Genomic DNA, 23,901 nt, shown 5'->3' with positions numbered 1-23,901 from the left:
GACTGTAATTACGAAATGACGACTTTATGATTCGTCCGTTTTGACATACGCGACCTCGCGCGAACTCGCGAGAGTTACATCTTATCGCTCCGAGCCCTTCGCTCGATTGCACGCACACGATTGTGTGAACCGAGGATTTACATCTCTCGCCGCCGGATTTGAAGTCGCGTTCGGGATCGGGCGAAAGCAAACAGGACACCGTGATATCCATGAAAGAATTGATCTATTTTATAGCATTTCATTTCGAGAAAAGAAAAGAAAAGGTGACCCTTATAATTATAACAAACACGTCGTCAAATACGAAGTAGATCTTTTTTTTTCTCTTTTCATACATTTTCGCCTATTCGCGGCGTCTGCCTGTGGAGAGCCTGCGGAATTATTTAAATCCTCTCCACCTCTACCGTTTCCCATCTCCTTTCTTCTTTTGTTTTATCGTCGTTTTGAACATCATTTAGTCGTTATTTTTTTTTATTATACTTTCCCGAATACTCTATACCCTTTCTCTCTCTATCTCCCTTTCCTTTCGGTCAGTATTCTCTCTTTTCTTTCCCCTTATTCTCCCTCTTTCCTACGATATATATTTATGTATATATGTATATATATATTTATTTATATAAATATACACATATATATATATATATATATATATATCTTTAGCGGGTTTGTCACGAAGAAATTTCGTCGCGCGTTTTTCTTTTAATACAAAACATAAAAATCATTATCGTCGTCGTCGTCGTCGTCAACGTCGTCGTCATCATCATCATCGCGTCGTATGAGATATCAACGGATTCTCCTCCCCTGTGAAACACAGCACGGACAGACAGACCGACAGACAAACCGACAGACAGACAGACAAGGAGACAGATTAAGACAAGATTACACAGACAAACGGTGGACTACATTGTCGACAGTCGTGGCTTCTTCTTCTTTTCTCTTCTTTCTCCCTCTCTTTTTCATTTTCTCTACTTTCGCAAAATTTTGCACACGCACACCGTACGCGAACTTCTTTTTCGTCATCTATTTCGCATCCCTCGTCATTTTTCCTTCCTTTCTCTCTCTCACGTTCTCCCTTTCGCTTTTGCTCCGTTATTTTTCTCTCACACACACTCGCAAATTCGCACACATACGATCGCGCGCATACGTTTGCACAAGATTCGCGTAATAAGCACGCTCACACCGAAATTTCTCTCGTTTTTTTTTCTCTCCTCTATGTTTCTCTTCGTCGTCGATGTAGCTCCTTTTCTCCGCTTTGAACACTTTTTTGGGGAGGTGGGTGTCAGACTCTACCATTTTCTCTCTTTCCGCTAACGATTATTATACAAAATAATTAGAAAAATGTACAAAAATTCATAAAAATAGTAATAGTTACATAGTACAAGTTACTTTTGGGTAATTATAATAATATGTACGTGTGTGTCTATGTGTGAGTGTACGTGTGTAAGTGTGACCGAGAAACGAGCATGAAAGTACGACTCTACTGATAAAATCGTTCCAACGAGACGAGTCGGAACGCGTCGTCGCGAACAATTTTCCGAAGAGGAGGATCTGTTTTTTCCTCCCGCAGAAAATCATTCCGACGGGATATCGCGCGCGCTAATAATTAATAAATATCAATGTCGTTGCCTACGTATGTACATGCGTACGCGGGACGTCCCGTTATCGCCGGGTTTTCAGTTAACGACCAGGTGCAGCCTCACGCTCTAAACACAAAAATCAGATTTCTAACAACACGATAATAATAATTCGTCTAACCGGCCACATTTGTGTTAACGTAGCGTTAACGGTCGAGGCTGAAAAGATTAACGCTGGCGATAACGTTTTCGAGGGATAAAGATAATCTTCAAGTTTTTTGGAGGCTGGGCCGAGCAGCCTGATCCGCTTCCCAGAAAGAATCTGTCGTTAACGAGGCATCAACGCGTCAACGGCCCGTCCCGCGTCAACGCACTTGACAACAGTGTTCTCTCTTCCGTTCGTCCGTTATTCGCGTTCTCCTTTCTAGTCGCTCTCGCACACACTCTCCCTCTCACGCGTGCTGCCTCTCGTCGTAGGTCTATACATTTATATGTACATACACATTTATAATATACTATGTCAGCGCAAAGACGATTTCTGCCCCGCTGCATCCGCACCGTGTCACGTGCGGCAGCTGCAGTTAAGGAAGAGCAGAAAAGAACTTGAAAATTCGAACTCTGGATAATCGTTTACGCGTTATATATATATCCGATCCGGTAAAATTACGCATATATAATTTCAAAAATTAATAAAGATCTAACGGTGCTCTCTCGCGGCCGCTCGCCGCGAGAGAAAAGATCGACGGGCAACCCGACTCGATAACCTCGCGAGCAATCACGTTAAAATTCTCGGTAAAAATATTCACCCTTGATTGCAGCAGGAAAAACTTATCCTACGCGAAACCGCACGCATCACGGCCCTCCCTCTCGCATATATGCCCGATATACCTTAACGTTATTAATGCCACAATATATATTCACCGCGCGATTCCAGATCAACGGGCTCGCGTTCGCAGGGAGTCCTCGCCCGTTTAACGCCAGATAACTTCGCGCTTCGGATTTTATTTATCTAATAAAAACAAGAAGAGAGAAAAACGATTAAAGTTGGAGATTGCGCGTACGTGAGCCGCGGGACAGAGATCGCGTTTATTGTTAGCGCTAAACGTGCGTGGACTCGGGATCGGTGGAGTTCATCGGCTGTCGCCACAAACGGCGTGCATGATCATCGGATGTGGAGCCGTTATCGCGTACCCCTCATTAAGAACGAACGTTCGTTAAATACGCACGCTTGAAAACGCCGGAGAAGAATTCCGGGCGGTCGAATTCTATCGGTCCCGATTATCCCCCCGTCTGAATTGACAGTGGAGGAATTTTCGGACTCGATATATCGCGTCTCGTGTAAAACTCGGCGAACGCTCAAGCTGTTAAAAAAAAAAGGACTGTTTAGTCTCGATGGCAATTTTCATCCTGGATCGACTTGAGCGTCAGCGTTCGCCGGGTACAGTACGAGAAGCTGTACCCCCTCGCGGGGGTGGGTCGTCGCAGCGACTCCACATTTCTCGCACACGGAGCCGCGCACACGCATTTCTCGACATTAACACGCAATTAAATCGCAGCGGCGAACACGTGCACACACGTACGCATTGCACATTATCATGCGCGTTACTTTCGCACCTATCCCGGGGACGTATAGTTCTACGCTCTAGACGCTCGCGCCCCTTTGGGGATACCTTTCTCGCCCCCTTTCTCTCGCATACACGTACGCGCGAAAACACACCCAGGCATACGTCACACACATACGCACACAAACGTCCCTCGCTCTCTCGGCTAAATATATTTATAACAATATTCTGCGACCAAAAAATAAACTCTATTATGTGTTACGCGCTAATTAAGCTACGATTATCGATCGATCACGGCTATGTTTTACATTTACGAAGGTTCCGTCGACTCCGGATAGAGATAACATATTGCGTGGGTTCCTCGGTTCGTTGGCCTGGTGCGGTGGCTCTCGTAGGATACTTTGAGTTTCCTCTCTTTCTCTCTCTCTCTCTTTCACCTTTTTTTTATTCGTTTTCTATTTTCATTTCCTATCGGCTTCCTCTGAACGAGACTCGGGCGACCGTTTTCGAAGGGAAGGAAGAAGAGTGAGGAGTCGCTATCGAAGCGACACGTGAGACTCGTCTCCTTCGTCCTTCGTGATCCGACTGTGTGTAAAAAAAAAAGAAAAAATATCGGAACGCCCGTCGCTCGAGAATGCAACCCCTGACCCCTCTTATAGATTGCATTCTCCCTCTTCCGACTCCTTCTTCCGTGTTCCGTGCCAACGACCAGTCTCAGCGAAAGCTCGCCCGTTAAAAGTTAACGGATAAATTGAGCATAGTCGACAGGAGCGATCGGAGAATGCGATCGACAATGCGGTGAGGATTGATGAACGCTACGAATCTCGTCCGACGATCGACGACGACGCGGGGGGGGGGGGGGGGGCGCATCGCGTAATCGAACGCGAGTGATCTCTCTCGCCGGTGATCTCGCGCAAATTGCACGATCCCGCCGGTCGAAGGGTAAATGCGAACAGACGGTAGTCTTCTTCCCCCCTCTCTCTCTTTCTCTCTCTCTACGAGTAAATAATACTGCGCTACTGGTTCTCACAGTGACGGGAGCTCGAAAATTACATAGCCGCACGACACACGATGCATCTTATCTCCGTATCACGAGCTCTCGGTATAACGTACGGTTCGCAAATAAAAAATTTACATTATAAAATATTTTTATAAAATATAACTGTTAAATTTTTTTTACAGTATACACATTCCGCGTTTTATGTATTAAATTAATAAGGTATTTATTAATTAAAAAAATAGATATCATTATAAAATATATAATTGTTAATTTGTAGTATTCCGTTTATATATTAAATCACTAAAAACTGCCTTATATATTAAATTACTTAAAAAAATCACTAAAAAAATACTTGTTAATTAATAAAAATAAAGACAATGGTTCGCGCGTCGACATGCAAGGATAAACGACCAGATGGCGACGGGCAGATTGAAAAATTTCTCAAACGATTTATTATTGTACAATATTGTATGTTTTAATTTTTAAGATATTTTTTTTATTATAAATTAATAAAAAGAGTACTGAGATAGTTAATCAGAAAAATAGATAATCGTTTAGATCGACACAATTATCAAAAATAACAGTTTTGGCTGCATACACAGTAAAAAATTTTGTGTCAATGGAAGTCCACTCTCAATTTTGTGTTAAAATAACTCATTCATCGTGTTAGTTTTGACATTTAGAAATGTTATATCGACATTTATAACATTTCTAAATGTCAAAAATAACACGACGTATGAGTTATTTTAACACAAAATTGAGAGTGGACTTCCATTGACACAAAATTTTTTACTGTGTATGTGTGACGACACGTATGCAGAGATTTTTTAAAATAAAATGCAAAAAATAATTTATTTTCTCCACGCACGCGACCATATAATCCATCGAGCCTACGGGTATCCATAATATATGTTTCAGTCGACGATGAGTTTTGCTACAGTTTTAATTACAAAGACATGCGACAGTGTAAAATGCTAAAAGGTGGAGGTCTTAAAAAGGATGTATCAGCGAGATATATATATTTTTTCGTTTCGTACGCGAGAAACATAGTTCCCTAATATATTTTAAGTCGCTACATTCGATCGCGCGATCGACCGGATCGACGCGTCTTTACAATCGCGCATTTTCGGCGGCTGCAGGTTTCACGAGACAAGAAAGTTCGCGATCGCGAACGTGAACACAGAAACAGAGAACACGAAGAGAACCGAAATTGTATCGCTTCGTAGAAAAATGAGATCCGGAAGATTTAGCGCGTTCTCGCCACGATCGAAGCTAGAAGATCCGCTAACTAAACACGTTTAATTATATCCTTGTCCCACCCCATTATTCTCTCGAGTTAGATATCCGTAACATGCGCTAATGTGTGCACTAATTGAGAACGACTAATTGAGAATCGCTTCTCGCACTCACTCTCGTTCCCGCTGCACGCGTTCTCTCTCTCTCTCTCTCTCTCTCTCTCTCTCTCGCCTCAGTCTCGCTATCCCGCACACTCTCGCTTCCTCTCGAGCGAATGCACTCACGCCCACCAGGCACGCTTGTGAAAATTTCCTTATAATGCCAGACGCACGCTCGTTTTCCGAAAAATCCGCGAATATATCGAACATCAACATGTGCTACTAACATCTTAAGTCGATTGACATATTTTAGAAAAAGGTAAAAAATCATCGTCCTAGATTAACGCGTTTATCACCCTCACGAATTCGGCTCACGCGGCCTCGCACTCGATATCCACGCGCACCCATTTTCATCGTCCTTCCGCCTTCCGCCACATCCGGTTCCTTCCCCTGTCTCGTTTTCCGCATTCCCTCCCTTCTCCCGCGAAATACAGCATCGAGAAATCACGCGAGCGTTCTCTCGCAAAAGACGTACGACCGGTCGTATAAAAAAATATCTAATTCACGGAAAAGGCTGCTTCGTTTGTTCCCCTCGATCCGCACGTATCCCATCCCCTCGCCCTTTTTGCTCTCGTCGTCGCTCGAGAAATGTCGATGAGCTGTGAAAGGTGTCGAGAGCGGCGCGAAACAACGGCACGATTTCTACGCGAATCGAGCTTTTTGCGAAAAGGAGCCGAACGGTAATCAAAGCATCGTTAATCGTTATTCCCGATTGATCACCAAAATTCCGATTCCACGGGAATCGAGGATAATATATACTCAGAAATGTTTCGTAAATTTGGTGCGAGCGGGATTCGCTCTTTCTCATCACATATTGGGTGCGATTCTCGCGACACGAAATTATGATAGTTCTATAACTGCTGAGAACAACAGCTCGATTTCCGAGCTTCGAAAATGCGCTCGCTGATGGCTAATATACGTGTGTCCTTCTCCTCGTCTGACGTACACCCCAGACTTACGTTACTCTCGGAGAGCAGAGTGTTCGCGAACGTCCGGACACGTCGGTGAATATATATAAAAAAAAAAAACGTCCCGATCTCTTTTAAACATCCGTCGAGGGATGTCTCGACATTTCCGTGCCGTTCGAGTCTCGAATGTACGCCGAACACCGTTTTGGATTACGTCTGTCGCGTTTCACAGCCGTAAGTATCGCGCGTCGTTCGTCAAACGAGCGATCCGTCGATCCGCAAATGTCACTCGGTAAACGGTCCAACGGAGGATCGCCGTCGTTTTCTCGCGGCGCGGTCAGTTCCGATCGATCAATAGGCTTGTTCTTTTCAGCTGAACTTCTTGCACGGTTCATCTTTTATCTTTTTCTCTCCAACATGAAAAGAAAAAGAGGAAAGATGAACCGTGCAGAAGTTCAGCTGAAAAGAACAGGCCTAATGACTATACGATGGAGCGAAGATCGGCGCCGCTTCGCGACGGCGGAACCGTCGCTTCGAACGAAAACCTGTCCTCGTCTGTCCGAACATCCCGTCCGCAAGAATGCGCGTGTCTGTGATCATTATTCTTAATCGTAATTATAATAATAATTATTGTTATTATTATTATTGGAGTCCCTCGCGATTGTAGCGTCGAAGGGACGCCCTACGTTCATGAGCTAATTGTAGGATCATCAAATCGACCCGACGAATCTCGCGGTCGTAAAAAATTCGCTACTACTTTTTTTTTTCTCTTTTAAGACTCGTGTGTCTCGTGATGGACGCGCGCGTCGAGCGTTCGCGTGTTTAAATACAAAAGTTCTCTTCGTTCTAAGCATATATAGAATACACATTACAATATAAAGAGATTATTTAGAAAAAAGAACTGGTACAAAAAAAGGACTGGTTGGAGCAAATTGGCTAGCAACGATCGCGCGCCGCGTATATCTTCATCCTTTCTTTTTTCTTCTTATTTATTCATCCGGCTTTCGTTCCTCTTCCTTTTCCGCTGCAAGACCGCGGGCGCGCTCTCGTGTGACTTATCGTTTAGTATCCCTATATCGAATATCGACACGCTACACGCTAGCTGCTAAGAACAATCAATAAATCGGCATCTCGCGCGAACACACACACACACACACACAAACATTTCTTCTATCTATTCTCTCTCTCTCTCTCTCTCTCTCTCTCTCTCTCTCTCTCTCTCTCTCTCTCTCTCTCTCTCTCTCTCTCTCTCTCTCTCTCTCTCTCTCTCTCTCTCTCTCTCTCTCTCTCGAACCCCTTTCATCCCGTCGCATTCATCCCCCGCGCGTCACCCTACTTCGCTCCCCCTGCCACGTCTCGTGTTCTATAACACGCGTAATCACAAAGTTTCTAAACTCCCCCTGAAAAACGTTACATATATTTAAAAAAAAAATAAGAAAGAAGAAAGAAAGAAAAGGAACAGCCTGCTACGCTAATCGTTATCATGTCACTCAAATGTATACTGTGACACGTGAGGGTGCCGTGTGCTTGCGTGTTATGTATGCGCACGTGTTTCGTGAATGTGTCGGGAATGTGTCTGTGGGTGTGCGATACGCGCGAATATACCAATTTCGCCGCCGTGTTATCGTACATGCGTTTCGATCGGTCGACGATAAAGGCGATTTTTATCTCGCTGAACCGAAGTCGAGATTAGTCTGAAATCGCGCTGGAAAACACCCGCGCGGCGGCCTACGCCCCTCCCTAAAAGATATAATCATCTTGTCATTCGCTATATCCGCAGGATCATCGTCCCTCCGACGTGATCCCGTTGCGGTAATTTCGCTATCTCCATCGAATCTCGACATTGGAGGATACGGGCTCTCCTTACCGAGAGCCGAGGTTTAAAATCTTAAATGCTTTTCTCTTTTTTTTTTCTTTTTTTGAGAAAATATCGTGTCTATTCTTTTTAAAGATTTAAAATATCTCGTGAAAAACGTAACTAATAGCTTATTTTCTCTTCACATTTAATTATTTTTTAAATTTTGAAACGCTATTTTATATGTTAAATTCTCTGGGAAAATATCGCCCCTTTATTTCTTCCTAAAGATTTGAGATATATCTCCGTGACGTTCAACTAATTGCAAGAGTTTATTTTCTTGGATATTTAACCTTCAGTTCTCGCGCAACTTTCTTTTTTTCGGGAATATCCGTTTAGACATGCTTCCCATCCTCAAGAAACATGTAAAAATCAGGGGACGAGATTGAGCACGCAAAATGCGAGAAAGAGTTTATCGTTCGCGAAGAGACTGTTACAGAAAATTGAAGATACGCCCATCGCGGCAATTTATCTAGAAAATTAATATAGCGAATTTCTGTAATGCTCAAATTAAAGTTATTAGGGAAGGATATAGAACAATATTTGCCTTTCGAGCGAGTTTCTTTCTCTAATGAAAACTATAGAAGAGCGAGTAATTTGTTGCTTGATTCTCACTTCCTCGAGTTGAATCAATTTGTCCGAAATATGCGAAAGAAGAGACATCGCGGATAAATCGCGTTCACGTGGGACAGATTATAGCCAGATTACCCAGAGGTGGGCAAAACGTAGGCACGCATATCGCGTTACGCGCGGAAGATTAATAGACATTTTATTAGCGAGCCTGACGGCTCATGCACGGCCGAGAAAAAAAAAACACACATACACACGCATGCTTTCCAAAAATTAATCTATTTGCTGCTGCGGGTCAATGCCTTAAGACTCGGTGATAACTCGGTACGTAATTCAGTATGCAACTCGGTACGCAAAAGTTATACCTCCGATTTCTTTCATATAATGCATATATGTATATATAATTTATATATTACAAGATCATAGAAATTCGTATTCACAATTACACGCTTAGGACAATATCTATATATATATATATATATAATATTTATATATATATATATATATATAATATCTTAAATATATATATTAAAGATTAGTAACAATAAGCCGATTCTACAAATACTTGACGAAATACACGGTGGCGAAACGCTCGCTCTCCCTCTTCTCGACGCGGCAATTCTATATATATATATATAGATATAGATATTATATATATATATATATATATATTATATATAAAAAAAAGAAAACCGCCCACGTCGCGGGAGTCATTTTTTTTCCTAGTTAATTGCAGGTACAGGATTCGCTAATCGAGGTTTTCGTAGAAATTTGAGATAGTATTTAAAAAACACGCTACTTTCGCACCTAAGAGGGACTATCTGCAATTTTTTTACTTTTTCCTCGTGGTAATTCGACTATTCGGGCGCTCGCGCGCGCCCGATCAACTCAATTCTCACCTTTTCCATCCGTGTGCGTGTACATGTGTGTGCTGTGTGTACATGCATGTGTATGTGTGTGTGTATATGCTACAGATATAAGAGAGAGGACTATATCATCTAGAAAGGGACAGCGAATCGCTAATATACGGGGATGGGATGCGTGGGGAAGGTCGTCAGACAGTCTCTCGTCTTCACTTCCGCCCTAATATCCCCCGGCCCCCGAGAAACAATCCCGACCGATCTTCTTCGATTTCTCTCTTTCCGAACGCGCGCTCTCTCGTCTCCCTCTCTTTCTCTTTCTCTTGTTTTACTCGCCTCTGGGGACACTGGACGCTCGTCAATTTCGCTTTCCGCTTCCCTTCCCGCGCCCATGCCTAATGTCGGGCTACATCCACTTCCGGTGGATCGCCCTCGAGAAAAAGAAAAAAAAAAGAAAAAAACCGGGGGGGGGGACGTGTCGTACCCTTGTCGCATGTGCGGTGCACTTCGGCTCCTCCCCTCGTCTCGTCTCCGTTTAACACAATTCATTGCACTGCGCCCAGCTGCTTGCTTATTAGCGTAACTCTTATCGCGTTATCTTCACGCTCTAAGATTTGCCATTTAATATTTAAGCTTACCGCTCGTTCACACATACACACACGCATGCACACACAAAACACACTCTCTCTTCCTTTCTCTCATATATATATATATATTTTTTTACGCACATCTACATATTTTAATTCGAATTATACTAACAATAAGCGCGGGCGCGCGGGGACGATCGGCTAAGCCGCGAACACAAAGGCGAACCTTTCGCCTCGCACTCAATATATGTACTACAATCGACTAATGCGAAAAGAAAGAAGAACAAGAAGAAATTTCATTTCGCTATCAAGATGCCGGAACAACGCGGGGATCCAAAAGACGCGCGAAGAGTATCCAAAAGCTTCGAGATGCTTTGGCTCCACATGCCACATCCTTCAGAGAATCTCAAAGAGTACAGATGGAACAAGGGGGTCGAGAATCCTCTTTTGCAGCATGAAATTGCTGTCAAAGACAGATCTTACGAATCCATAAATGAATGTACCTAATTTCCTCGACCGTGTTGTCTGTCCGCGCGACTCTACCGAAATATCGTTTAGGATAATTAGGATACCTTCCGTTCGTTTCAGCTAGGTCCGTCTCGCGCGTTGTTTACCACTTGCCGGATTGAATCACGAGATCTCCCGCTTCGAGATATTTCGTCGCTCGGGGCAACGAAATAAAAACCGGCCGATCGGTCGACGTGACGGAATCGAGAGGAGAATCTCTCTCTCGATGAGGTCCCGAGAATTCCTTCGAATCCGCTGACTGTTCTCCCGCCTTGAGTTGCGCGTATGTGAGTGAGAATGTGTATATGTGTGTTGTATGTGTGTATGTATTCCGATTGTTTCTTTGGTACGTAGAAATGTCTAAAATAATGACTCTATCGTAGTAACAATAGTGGCGATGATAATGATAATATATAGCAATGATAATAGATACGAATAATCTTAATTGTAGTGATAGATCGCAGTAAATCGTAGCAATATCGTTGCGGAATATCTCGGACTAACGGTGAAAAAATCGGTCATTGTCGTCGCGGTGATGCGCTTTCTCTCTCGTCGACGACGATTCCGTAAAACGATATAAATTCGTAAAATAGGAAAAAAAACAGCGCCCGAAAACTGGAAATCTCGTTGAACCGGTCTTACGCGGTTTTGCGCGTGCTCGTGTGGAAGCGCCGACGGGCGATATACGTTTTATTAGAAAATTTACAAAATTCATTTCACGTCGTCATGACGCGCACGATGGGACCCACATGTCGCCCGTCGCCTCCCACGTCGGCGCCGACCGGTTGTGTGATGCTTCTGTGTACGCGTGTTTTACATGTATGCGAAGATTTCAGTATAACAGCGATTTTTAAATCCACCTTTTCGAGAATCCGGGGCAATTAATCTCAATCTCTCATCAAATTCTCAAAAGGCGAGACAAACGCTTGTTGTACATCGAACCACACACGCGCATACGTGTACGAAGTAATTAAAATTCTGCAATGACATCCCGATGATATAATCGGTAGCCATCATAAAATGAATGGATTCTTTCATATGGCTGTCGATATTTATAAAGTAGATTTTATAAAAAGCTATTGATCTCTTTTACGCTTATCGCTAGAAACAATTCTGTTATACTATTTGTTTCGGACTTAATCATACATGTATACGTGTGTGTACGCGTGTGTTGCGTGCGTGCGTGTGTGTGTGTATGTAAAAAGAAAGAATAAAGAGCAAGATGATCTGTGTGATGATCGCTCTCTTATTTACAAAACACTATAAGATTTATCTATATAGCATCGTAAAATATAAGAATAATAACTTTATTTAAAAAAATAAAAATTAATTAATTAATTAAATCGTACTCGGAAAACGGTACATCAGAGGATGAGCAGGAGGTGTACGCGGTTCTGCGGTTCTCTCTCTCTCTCTCTCTCTCTCTCTCTCTCTCTCTCTCTTTTTCTCTCTCTCTCGCATGATAATTCGCGCGACATTAGGAATTCTACTTACGTAATGCGCACAAATCTATCGCTTCTCCTTCTTTCGCTCTCCTTCTCTCGCGCGCGCGAGATTTCGATCTCACGATTACTCTATCGGTCCTCTCGCCTCGAGATTCGCTCTCTCTCGCGCACAAAGAAAAGCTCGCGAGAAGACGCATCTCAAGAAAGGCCCTTCTACGCGAGGAATCATGCCAATTTTTTATACACAATTGTGGAAATTATGCCAATTTTTTATGTACACAAATCGTGAAGTCATATTTTTTCTTCGTAATTAATTTCGAAATTAGACGACACGAGTCCTCGCGTTATGTATCATTTCGACGGGAAACTCACGCATTTTCCGTTGTTCGCTCTCTCTCTCTCTCTCTTTCGTCGATTCTCCGATCGCACGGTCATCGTATCGACGATGAGGGAAATAAATCATCTCTCGCCAAGTCATTCCTATCTCTCGCGTCCCATGTGTTTCTCTTTCTTTCTCTCGCACGCACCACCTCGCTCACATGCAAACACGCATACAAACACGCACTCGCGCATGCAGATACGCAGAAATGTCCTACAAACACGCATTCGCGCAACTTCTCTGAACTAAGATATTTAGACAAGAATATAACAGCGGTATAAAAAACTTTTCAACACTGAAAAATACAAATCTATCGTAAATGACTACCATTGTTACTCGTTTCCTTTCACGTTTTTTTTTAATCAGTATGTTTTTCTTCCTTTCTCTCTCTTTCGCTCTTTTACTCTTCTCTCCTTCTCTCTCTCGTCTTACGTTTGTCTTTAATTATACGCGCATTACCCGAACGACAGTAGGTCCGCTTGAGCATGAGCGAACCGATATTCATCTAATCGCCCTTCTTCGCAACCCCACATGTGCGCCACGTGTCTAGATAATTAATCGCGTGTACTTTTCCCTTTTCTTAATCCACTTTATATCCTCACGCGGCTTATCTCCGTTTCTTCTCTCGCTTTTTACTGTCGTGTCGTGCAATATTTATCTAATTCCAATTGCATCCCGTTTCTTTTTCCTTTTTTTTTTCCTTCAAAGTCTGTCACAATATATTAGATATTTTAATCGTTATTATCAATTATATATTAGTACTTTATATATATAATATATATCTATATAATTGTCATTATATTATTATATATTATGCTTTATCACACATATTACAAAGGAGGTGAAGAATCACACCTAACATATTATTATTATTTTGTTGTTATTTTTTTTTGTTACTGGCGTACCTCAAACGTTAACTCCGTACTGCGGATGTAGTTTTGCGATTACTTCGTTTCACTATTCATTGCGCGCCACGCTTACAGAGACGTTTGATAGTGTCTGTGTTGTGTGTATACGTGTGTGGGTGTGTGCATGCCGTATGTGCATATACATGCGTTTTCGCGGCTTTATATATTATTCTTTCTTTCTTTTCAACTCGCCTGTTTTCCTCGCCGCGCACCATCGAGATCCGAAAGCTCAAAAAATTGGAGTTCTTTCATTTCTTAGAATCTACGACGATCAGAATTCCAGTTCCAGGAAATCTTGGGAAGTTGCTTTTGCAGCGGAAAGAAAGACGTTATAAAGTCACAAATAATTTTTTAATTCAGAAATAGTGAAATATAAAGCGTATTGACGTGCTTTCTCAAAAGTCTAACTTACTACTGCCTCCATAAATTGTGTTTTCAAGTTATCCTATAATTTTCTAGTAGACGCGATTGTAATTACAGCAAATTACAACGCTTTTAAGAAAAGGTATGTGTTTAAAAGATTAAAATTGCTTAATAACCGAATAATAAAAAAATTTTTTAAATATATAACTACAGTCAAACACTAGCCAGTGATATTCTCCGTTAAATATTATAAAATGTAACGATTTATTAATTCATTCAAACTCGGATAAAACAGATTCAAACTAGCGAAGAAACAATATCGAGACACGCATTCCGTGTAGATTTTACAAGAACGTACGTTATTTGTGTCAATGGCAAGCAAAAGTGATTTGCGAACTGATTCTGCAAAGATGCACAGCAACTTCGCGACAACTAGAAGAGTCGGAGGGTGTCCCAGTCCCGCGACTGTACCTTCGTCCAGTTTCGACCGATCGTTATCCGATCAGCGGAGTGATATGTTCGCGTCGTGCGATCGTACACACAGTACAGAATGTTCACGTTTCCGGCACGTTCCGCGATACTCGCACGAGGTGTATCTCCTCGGGATCTCGCGATTATCAAACCGTCCCCGCCCAACTACTTCATCCCGACGAGATATCCCGCCTCCGTCCACAAAAATGTGTGGATCGCGGTTTTTCGCGCTCTCCGATTTTTTTCCCTTCCCTTTTAAATCCAAACGTGTAAACGAAGTCGGAGGTATCGGGCGAGATTGGACGTGGTACTCACAAAAACAGGGATCGATCCAACTCAATCTGGCCGCCATAGAGACGCGAATTGAAGGGTATAACACACGAAATACCTTGAGTTTCAAACCCTTCAATTTCTAAAAAGTTTATTCGGTGGCGGCTCGGAATAAAAGATTCACGGGAATCGGACGTCGTTGAAACAAATCGTGCACGGCCAACGCGAAAACGATCGTTTGTTGATGATTATAGATATATATAATGATCTCCCTAGTCGAAATTCGGGAAGCTGATGATTAGGTCGGATTACTATTTGTTACGTCGTAAAAATTCGGGGCATATTGTCATCGTGATCGTAATATCGCTCTCGCGTCGGCCAGGTCGAGGCGTTTCGGTCGATTTTCGAGAATCTAAACTAACGGCGAGCCTGAACGCGCTTCTACACGAAATATACCTAACGCTTCTTTCCCCCTTCGTTGCGCCTTATAAATCGCTAGCACAAAAATAAGTGTTTCGCACAAAGAGGTACACGATGCCGGGTCGGGGGATGGGGGAAATATCAATCGGGGATTGGGGAGATCGAAACCCGCGAAACGACCCGAGTCACACACAGTGAGATTGAACATTTAGCTAGACACCCATATCCAAAGAGACACGACTGTAGTTTCACGTTATACGCGTTTGATAAGACGTGTTCGTGAGAGTCGAAAAAAATCGTGTGCTCGTAAGAATTACTTTACGGTTTCCTTGTGTACTTGTGTCGACATAAAAAAGATCGTATACTCAATTTACGATTTTTACTTTGGAGATTGTGTGTGCGTGTGTGTATGCGTGTGTGTATGTGTGTGTTAGAGAGAAATTGTGTATTCGCAGTTAGGTTTTTGCGATTTTTAATTGTACACTAATTGCATACTCCGTGTGTGTGTTTTGTGTGTTAGCCAGAATGTACTTTCGCGTATGCGCTCGCGCTCCCGAAACAGGTTCCGAAGTGACGTTCTGCGTGACGGGGTCGACACGTCCTGTCCTCCTTCCTCTCACTCGCCTATCTTTTTTTTTCGCACGTTTTTATCCGTTTTTTGAACATTATAGAAAAATTTGTCTAGAAAAATCGGTCTCGGTCCTTGTCCAAGTACTCGCTCGTTCAAGTATTGGAACACGACGCTACTCTTTCTCTATATATATATATAATATATATTTATATATATAATATGTATATATCAATATATATTTTTAGTTATCAATTGATTTAGGTGAATTGGTACCTAGGTAAGTTTTGCTACACAATTATATCGATCGATTAGTGGAGCGTGTGCGTGTGTGTGTGTGTGTATGTACGTGTGTATATGCGAGTATGTGGCCGCGTACGAGCGCCTGTTTGACGACCGTGCTCCGTGCTCGCGAAGTGTGTGGTTTGAGAAAAATTTTCGCCTAATATATGAGCCGGCCTCGCGCGCACACACGCGTGATCTCTACACGCGCACGGCCGCGCGCGCGAGCACGCCGGCGTTTTAATTTATATTAATATACATATATATATATATAAATTTGCCCGCGATAACAACACGGATATGCCCGATCGCGGCCCGCGTTTTAATTTATTTACTGCCCGCGTGTGCCACGATATATTTCACTTTCTCTCTTTCTTTCTCTCTCACTCTCACTCTCGCTCTTTCTTTCTCTCTCTCTCTCTTCCTCTCGCTTTCGCTTGATTTACAAGAACGATGACTCGTATGTAAAATTGCACTAACTAATGCTTGCACTCCTCTCTCTCGTCATGTCCCACCCCCTTTCTCGCGCCTCTCCTCTAAGTTTGTTTCATTCACGTGTGGTCTGTTTTTTTTTCTCCCGCCGATCCTTTCCTCTCGATCGAAACGGTTCCGGGCTTCCGTTAAATGCGGTAAGAAAAAAATCGATCGTGTCTATTTAGAATATTGCGAGAGATAGCAATGGATAGAAATTCAACGTACTCGCTCTACTAACTAATTTATGTGTATAATTATATACTAGGGTTTGCCCACCTCCTTCTCCGCCCCAAAAGCCTTTGGTCGCGCAGGCGGCGACTCGAGGTCCTTTCCACATTCCCGGTTCTTATTTGTCTCCTATTTTATCTAAAATTTCGCCCGCGTTTTGATCAGATTCGGATCCAATCGTGCTCCAACCCTTAATCGAGAGCGCGCGCGAGTCAAAGAGGGCCGGCGACGAGAAGGTTTTTCTTTCCCCGTTCTATTATATTGGATTTATTAATATTCTTTTCCCCCTTCACCACCACACACGCGACTCTCGTCCGCATCGAACGCACGCGTGTCTTCGCGGGCCGAACGGTGTGTCTCAGACGAAGGGACGGAGGGTCGTCGTTGAACGCGGCCGCCATTCTTTACTGCGTCTTCCGTCACACAGCACCCGCCTAATAATAACGCATTCCCTCCCTGCAGTGCTCTAATAAACGCCGCCTACCATCTCTACACGCGGCGAGACAAGATATATCATATATATATGTATATATATGATATATACAAAAAGGAGTACCAAAAAAATAAATATATATGTGTATATATAGATGTGTGTGAGGATTATTTCCTTTTGTTTCTTCATTAGATCCGTACGCAAATATGTGTATCGCGAATCGTCGGTCGCGTAATCGCCTGTATGCTGTATGTGTATATATGTGTTTGTTGTGTCGCGAATTGTACAAAGTCCGATACGTGTGTGCAGAAGAAGAGTATCGCAAGAGAGACTCGTCATGCGAGGTTTAAACTACGTTTACCGATTCCTGCTGCTGCTGCTACGTACAGAATGTGGCTTTTTTTGTCATCTACGAAGCGGAACACACAACGTTGCATACTAATTCCGAGCGCGACGCTTCCCAGCCCCACGACCTCTCGGCCGTTTCGCGAAGGAACGATCCGGCTATTGTCGGAAGTATTGTGAAGAGACACGCCTTTTTTGCATAACAAAAGGGTCACCGGGAGGTGACGAACGTCCGGTATTAGCGCTAAGCCCGCTTCCTCTACTACTGGGTTAGTTATCAAAAGTATCCTATGTTATAATGTACCGAGGGATATTCTCGAGTGAGAAATGAATGACTGTACGGGAAGTTGCTTCCGGTAAAACGCGTCGAAAAGTCGTCGATTAAACCTCGCCGGGATCGCCGCCGGATTCGCTGAAAGGGCGCGCGGCAGGAAGCGTCACGCTTAAATTTTACGGAGGTCCTGCGATCTGCCAAACCAAGACTGTCTCTATACTGAACCCTTCGAGAATAGAAATCCTGCGCGTTTCGGCGAAAAGTGAGCTCTTTCCTCCTTCCTCCCCCTTTTCCTTTTTTCCCCTTTTATTTGAACTACGGCGATTGCGTTTGATTATATACACCCAGCGAAGAAGACCGTTTCGTTTTGAAGGGAATAAGAAAAAACGTGCACACTCGCGGTCGCGATTAATAAACGCCAGTTAATCGATTAATCGGTTAGAGAAGAGGGATCGGTATGTATGTACAGGAGCGGACAATATGCGGCATTCTCTATATGTATATATATAATGTACGAATCTATAGTAGTGTTCCGCGGCGAAACGCGACCCCCTCAAGACGCGTCGCCACACTCTTGCAAATCATCTATCGGACGTATGAAGAGAGTAATTAGATACGAACATTTCTATTTATAACGATGCTTCGGTATTCCGCGAGTCACGGTTTCTATCGCTACTTTGGTTTCGAGAAACGACACCCCCCTGCCCCTTGCGTCCCGCTTCGCACGCGCGTCTCTTTTTCTCTTAGCCCCGCGAAGTCGAGCGCGAGATCGCTTCGCCGCGAGAGAGGATCCGCGAGGTAAGTACGCCGTTCGTTTCGCGAGAACGTTTTCGAAAATACGCCGACTACGGAGAGAGTGACCGTTTATATTGCACATAGTAGTAAAGTCGGGGTGTAAAATTCGTGAGCGACAGCGATGGCGGACACCCTCGGCCCTCGCGTTCCCCGCGAGCGAGTAGCGGGCTCTCTTCCCCCTTCGCGGGCGGACGATACGCGCGGCTCGGCTTCGCGATCCCTTCGTTTTCGGTTTTAGGGAAAGAATCGGACAATCTGGAGCACACCGCCACGGTGCCGTATACAGCCGTTCGCTCGCTCGCGCTTGAAGAATTGAACTATCGCGGTTTCCGTTTATCCCTTCGTCGCCCGGGTGACACCTCTCCTCGCTAAACTCTCGGTTTCCCCATTGTTTCTTTCTCGTTCGTATTTCTTTCTACGTTATTTCCTTATTTTCTTCTCATTTGAATAAGTTAATTAGTAAAAAATCATGTTCTCAAGTGCCACCCTACGAGCGCGCGCGGTCGCGTTATTCGCGTGAGAAACGCACCTATGTAACATATCTTTAATAAGTTCTTAATAACTAGGAAACCGTGTATGTGTGTACGTTTTGTGTGTATGTGTGGAGTGTTCTGCGTTTGTGATACAGAGAATTACCTACACAGCGGGTTGAAGCGTGGCTTTTTTTCATTATTGATTAAACATCCAATGCGAACGATTCGTCACTATCCTCTCCCTATCACTCTCGTTCGGGTTTCCCACCGGCCCTCATCACCTACGCGTCTTTTCCGACCTTGTTGCTCTCACTGTCACCTCCTCATTCTTTCCATCTCTCTCTCTTACTCGCATTCTCTTCCAATCCCATTCGCTCATTCTAGCGACACACTCTCGCGTCGGATGATCAGGTACTCGCGTTTCTTTACGAACATTCGTCGCGCGGAAATCACTACTTTGCTCGGAGCGCGGGTTTTCGTCCGGCTTTCGTACAAACGGACGACGTCGGCGGGAAAATACGAGCCCCCGTTCGTCGAGAAGTTGCTTCGCCCGCTTTGCGTCCACCCGGGTCGCGCATCGTAAAATCAAAATCCCGCTCGACCGGGGTGGACGGCACGGGGGGAGGAACTCCCTCGTTCTCTCGGTTCACGCGGCAGTCGAACTCGGAAGGGGCGATCCGCGGCGGATCGAGACGCAAGCGCGAGGCGGATCCGGTAAACGCTCGAGAAGGATCGGTGCCGGCAATCGGCGCGGGGTACGTAACGCGAGGGCGGCGGCAGCGGCAACGGCGGCAGCAGCCCCTCCCTCGCTTGCTCGGCTTCGAGACTCGCGGTAACTAACAATACTCGATCTTTCGGACAGAACCGGTGCATTTTACAGCGCAGACAGATAGGATTATACGTGTACGAGTAATCGATATACTGAGAATCCGTGTCCGTTTTCTCTTTTGAATCCTGTGTCTCGGCATATGTTTTTCTTCGTTTTCTTCTTCTTCCGGCTCGACGATATCGGCTCGGCGTGGATCCGATCGTCCCCTCTTCTTTGCTATTTTCTGGCGCCTTCGTCGGGCGCGAGAGATCTGTTTCCGGTTTTCGGCAAAGTTATCTGGATCGGCACAGTTTTGGCTCGACGATGATACCGGCGGCCGTTAGCAAGTCGTTACGGATGGCGAGGTCGAAGATCGGAACGACGCCGAGAGCCTGCATCGACTGGCGGGCAATAGCGGCTGGTTTCTTCCTCCAGTATAACCGGTATAACTTGAAGTAGTAGCAGTGGAGTAGTAGTAGTAGTAGTAGTAATAATTTGTAGTAGAGAATAGTAGTTGTGGTAGTAGTAGTAATAGTAATAATAGTGGTAATAGAGTAGAGTAGTGGTAGTACGTAACGATCGAGTGGTGGTAGTAGTAGTAATAGCAGTTTTGAGGCTGTGTTCTTGTTGTAGATAAGTAAGTAAGTAATATGGGGGCGGGGGGAAGTGAGGGTTGGTTGGGGCACGTGAGGGGAGGGTGGGGAATATTGATAGAGGTGGTAGTTAATTAGCTAGGGCTGCGAGATAATTAGGGACAACGCAGCTGGGGTTAACACCAGCGGAAAGGCACGGCCCGAGGCCGATCCGCGCCCTCCTTCACCAGCGGCTTGTGGAACTCCCGACCTGGCCGGGAGTGGATAGTTGCCCAGCAATGCTCGCAGTAGTACTGAAAATAGTATTATAATTCAGACTTCAATATTAAGTTTATCAAAAAATTTTATCTTCTCTTTTATACAAGAGAAAAGATAAAATTGTATTGGTGATTTACTCAATAAAATAATTAAAGGAACAACAGAATCTTCCATCTAGTTCCATTATTAAAAAATACGAATACGATTTTAGTTTTGAATCGCGTGGATGCAATTATTGGATCAAATTCCAATGGAATCTCAGAAATCATAAGATTTAATTTTAATAGAGTTACTCTTTGCCATGACATTCGTATAGAAATGTCAAATCTTTGGCTTCAAATTAAAAATAAAAGCCACACTTTTATTTTACAGTGTTCTATAATATTTATTAATAAAAATGAGCCGATGATCGAGACATACCTGCAGGCAGGTGACGTTGGCGCAGAAGAATGGCGCAAACTTGCCTCCGCAACGCTGGCCTTGACATTCGTCGCACATCTGATCGTCCAGAACGTATGGTTTGACTTCGACCTGTTCAAGAGATTATCGATACGGTCAGAAAAAGTATGAAACGCTCGAAGTACTTAGAACAAGAATGATTGCTCGGGGAATGATACTCATACTCTGTAAAGATTTTTTTAAACAATCTTACAAATCACGGACTTAGATCTTTCATTCTTGTCCTGAATATTTCATTTAGAGATGTTACACGCTCGAGCCTTCTCGGAAAGAAGGGCACGCGAAAGGATGCAATTTTTCTTCATACTCACCCTCTTGTCAATATCGCCGTGCTGCAGCTGTACGAATCTGGCTGAGATGGCAGCTATGTAGCTTTGCTGATTACTGAAGGCGACCCTGCCGGCACCCTTGGGATACTTGAGCTCGGGATCGGTGTCGATGCCGGCGTAACAGACACCACCGTAAAGCCGGTCCATAATCATCGCGAGCTCGACGGCCTTGAGCGGTCGCGGCACTCCGCCGACGAAAACCGTCTTTCGCGGATCGAGCGGCATGGAGGCGTCCAGCACGAAGTCGGCATCGCTCAGCCGCCAAGGTCGGATCTGCACAGGCTTGTCCTTGATCGTGGGCGAGCTTACGCAAAGGTAAAGCTTGTCCTCGTCCTGGATGCAGGCGTCTATCAGCTGTTGCACTGAACCCTCGTCCTGGAATACCGAGCGGTCGTATTCGATTTATAATTAGTTTCTGTTAGTTTTATCAATCCAAATAATCTGAAAATGAAAAAAGAAGGAGCAAAAAGGGTCAAAAGCATACCTGGAACAGCAGAAACGCGTAGCCTTTCGGCGGGAAGTAGGATTTGCTTTCTGCCTTGTGCGGCCAGTCCACGACGAGCGGGCCAAAGCGGCGGAAACTGGCTGTGATCTCGTCTGAATCGAGAGGAAATGCGCCATGATTATCTGTTATGTCTCACAAGTAATCTATTTTAGATGATAAATTTTAACATGATCAATCGGCGTACCTTCATCGATGTCAGGCGGTAGTCCGCCGACGAAGACTTTCCTGGAGAAACGCTCGCCGGTTTCGCTGCCCTGACTGTGCGGACTGCTCCGACTTGGCGACGACAGCGGGGCCGCTTGGGACGCCGTTATCCCGCCGCCCACACCGACGCCGACGCCTACTCCGACGCCAACGCCGACGCCGTCCAGCTGGCTCGGCGCGTTCGGATCCTCCAACAGGGTACCACCTTGCTCTTCGAGACTCGGGAAGAACGGAGATTTACCTGGAACAAAACATTTCTCCACGTGAGCGATTCAATCCATCGAGAAACATGTAGTTAAGTTCAAGTTGAGTCAGACTAATGGAACACACGAATGAATTAAGAGAAAAAAATCAGGATGGAGATGTGTAAAAAAATAATAAATAAATAAATCGTAATAGATAATAAGATAATTTTACGTTCTTCTTCGAATATCGTATTTACGAATAGGGGCGGAATTCGAGCCACGTGCGCCGATCGGCCGATTTACGTCGTAAAACAAGAGATCGTTATGGATCGTCCGCGGGAATCAAGGTCCGGATCTGACATTCGTTCGTTGTCGGAGAATTCATTATGCAATTGTGCGGAATCACGTAACAAGCGGCGAGAGAATCGCGCGTATTATGTATATGCGACGTGAGTGACAAGAGGGAAGAAGGGGGGGGGGAGCAATGTGAGCGCTCTTTCGACATAACTCCTTCTCTTTTTCTTTTTCTTTTTTTTTGGACGGGGGGGTCAAACCGGAAGTTTTTGCGTTGCACACAGCTGAAATACATCCTCGTAAAAGCGTAATGCCGATTATGTAACGTGACGTTCTCGGCATCGTTTCTAGACTCGCCGGGAGAGATAAGGAGACAGATTCCTTAAAATATCGGACGATAAATTGTTTGATGCTACGAGGTTGAAATGATATTACGCATATTTAGTAACGAATTCTTGAGAGAAATCAATGGATGCGCAACCGTTGACCGACTTGACCCATCGAGGATTCTCTTAAAAAAAATATCGACAAATAAACATACGAAAAGTATTACTTTGTCAAGATACCTGTCAAATATTATGTACAGCTCGAAAAATAATCGGAGTAACAATTAAGAAAGCTAAATTATTCCATTTAAATAAACGTATCAGAATTATATTTAAAAAAAAATCGAGCTTGCATGTCAGAGAAAATTTTTACGAAACATCAGCATTCGGATTTTAGATGACAGAAAGAAATAATATGATTGATGCTCCGATCGTTATGTAAATACAGGACTGTAATGTACACGATTTTACCATACATTATTTTACTAAATATAGTCATTAAATTACGTAAAAAGGGAAGATTTCGAAAGTTGCGCATTGCTGCTCCGAAAGAGGCTCGGTCCGACACCGTAAACACCGATAATTTGACGGCAGCCGGGACTGCCGTCCATTTCGGAGCAGGACGGTCTCGCTCGCGCCAGACGAGAGGAGAAGAGGCTCACCATCGCATACGGAAGATTCACCAGCGTGCAATCAACGGCTGGTCATTAATTATTCGCGCGGATAATAATCGGTATGCGGATTGCCGGGCTCGATAACACGACTCGCGGGCGAGAAAAGGCCACCTCCGTCGAGACTGTCCCGAAAAGGTGCGGAGAGATTAAAAAGAAAGGTGGGACTCACTGTATCTCCTCCTGACGGGAAATCTCGCACGTCTGATAAACGTCGCCATATCCTCGATCGACGATCGAGATAACGAGCCGACGACGGCGGGGGATTCGCGCGCGCGACTATACTTATCGTCCACGGGACTCCGTTTGTTTCTCCCGTCGTTGTTA

At 44.2% G+C, this 23,901-nt stretch overlaps 1 protein-coding gene across 1 annotated transcript in view; it reads right to left on the bottom strand.

The window, feature by feature from the left end:
- Positions 1–206: 206 nt before the first annotated feature.
- The window catches only part of Orb2 (cytoplasmic polyadenylation element-binding protein orb2), a 141,706-nt gene continuing 118,011 nt past the window's right edge, over positions 207–23,901 (bottom strand). Inside the window, exons 4-8 of the mRNA XM_071703853.1 lie at positions 22,079–22,339; positions 21,874–21,986; positions 21,372–21,764; positions 21,022–21,132; positions 207–20,636 (exon numbers count right to left, since the gene is read on the bottom strand). Of these exons, the coding sequence (XP_071559954.1) occupies positions 20,520–20,636; positions 21,022–21,132; positions 21,372–21,764; positions 21,874–21,986; positions 22,079–22,339 (995 nt within the window). The 3' untranslated portion in view covers positions 207–20,519. The remainder of the gene's footprint in view (positions 20,637–21,021; positions 21,133–21,371; positions 21,765–21,873; positions 21,987–22,078; positions 22,340–23,901) is intronic.

The sequence above is a fragment of the Temnothorax nylanderi genome, unplaced genomic scaffold (genome assembly GCF_030848795.1).
Source record: "Temnothorax nylanderi isolate EJ_2023f unplaced genomic scaffold, tnyl_v1.0 TNYL_tig0037_pilon, whole genome shotgun sequence".
NCBI classification, from domain to species: domain Eukaryota; kingdom Metazoa; phylum Arthropoda; class Insecta; order Hymenoptera; family Formicidae; genus Temnothorax; species Temnothorax nylanderi.
Note: the sequence above shows the minus strand (reverse complement) of the source record. Positions and strands in the feature narration are given on the sequence as shown.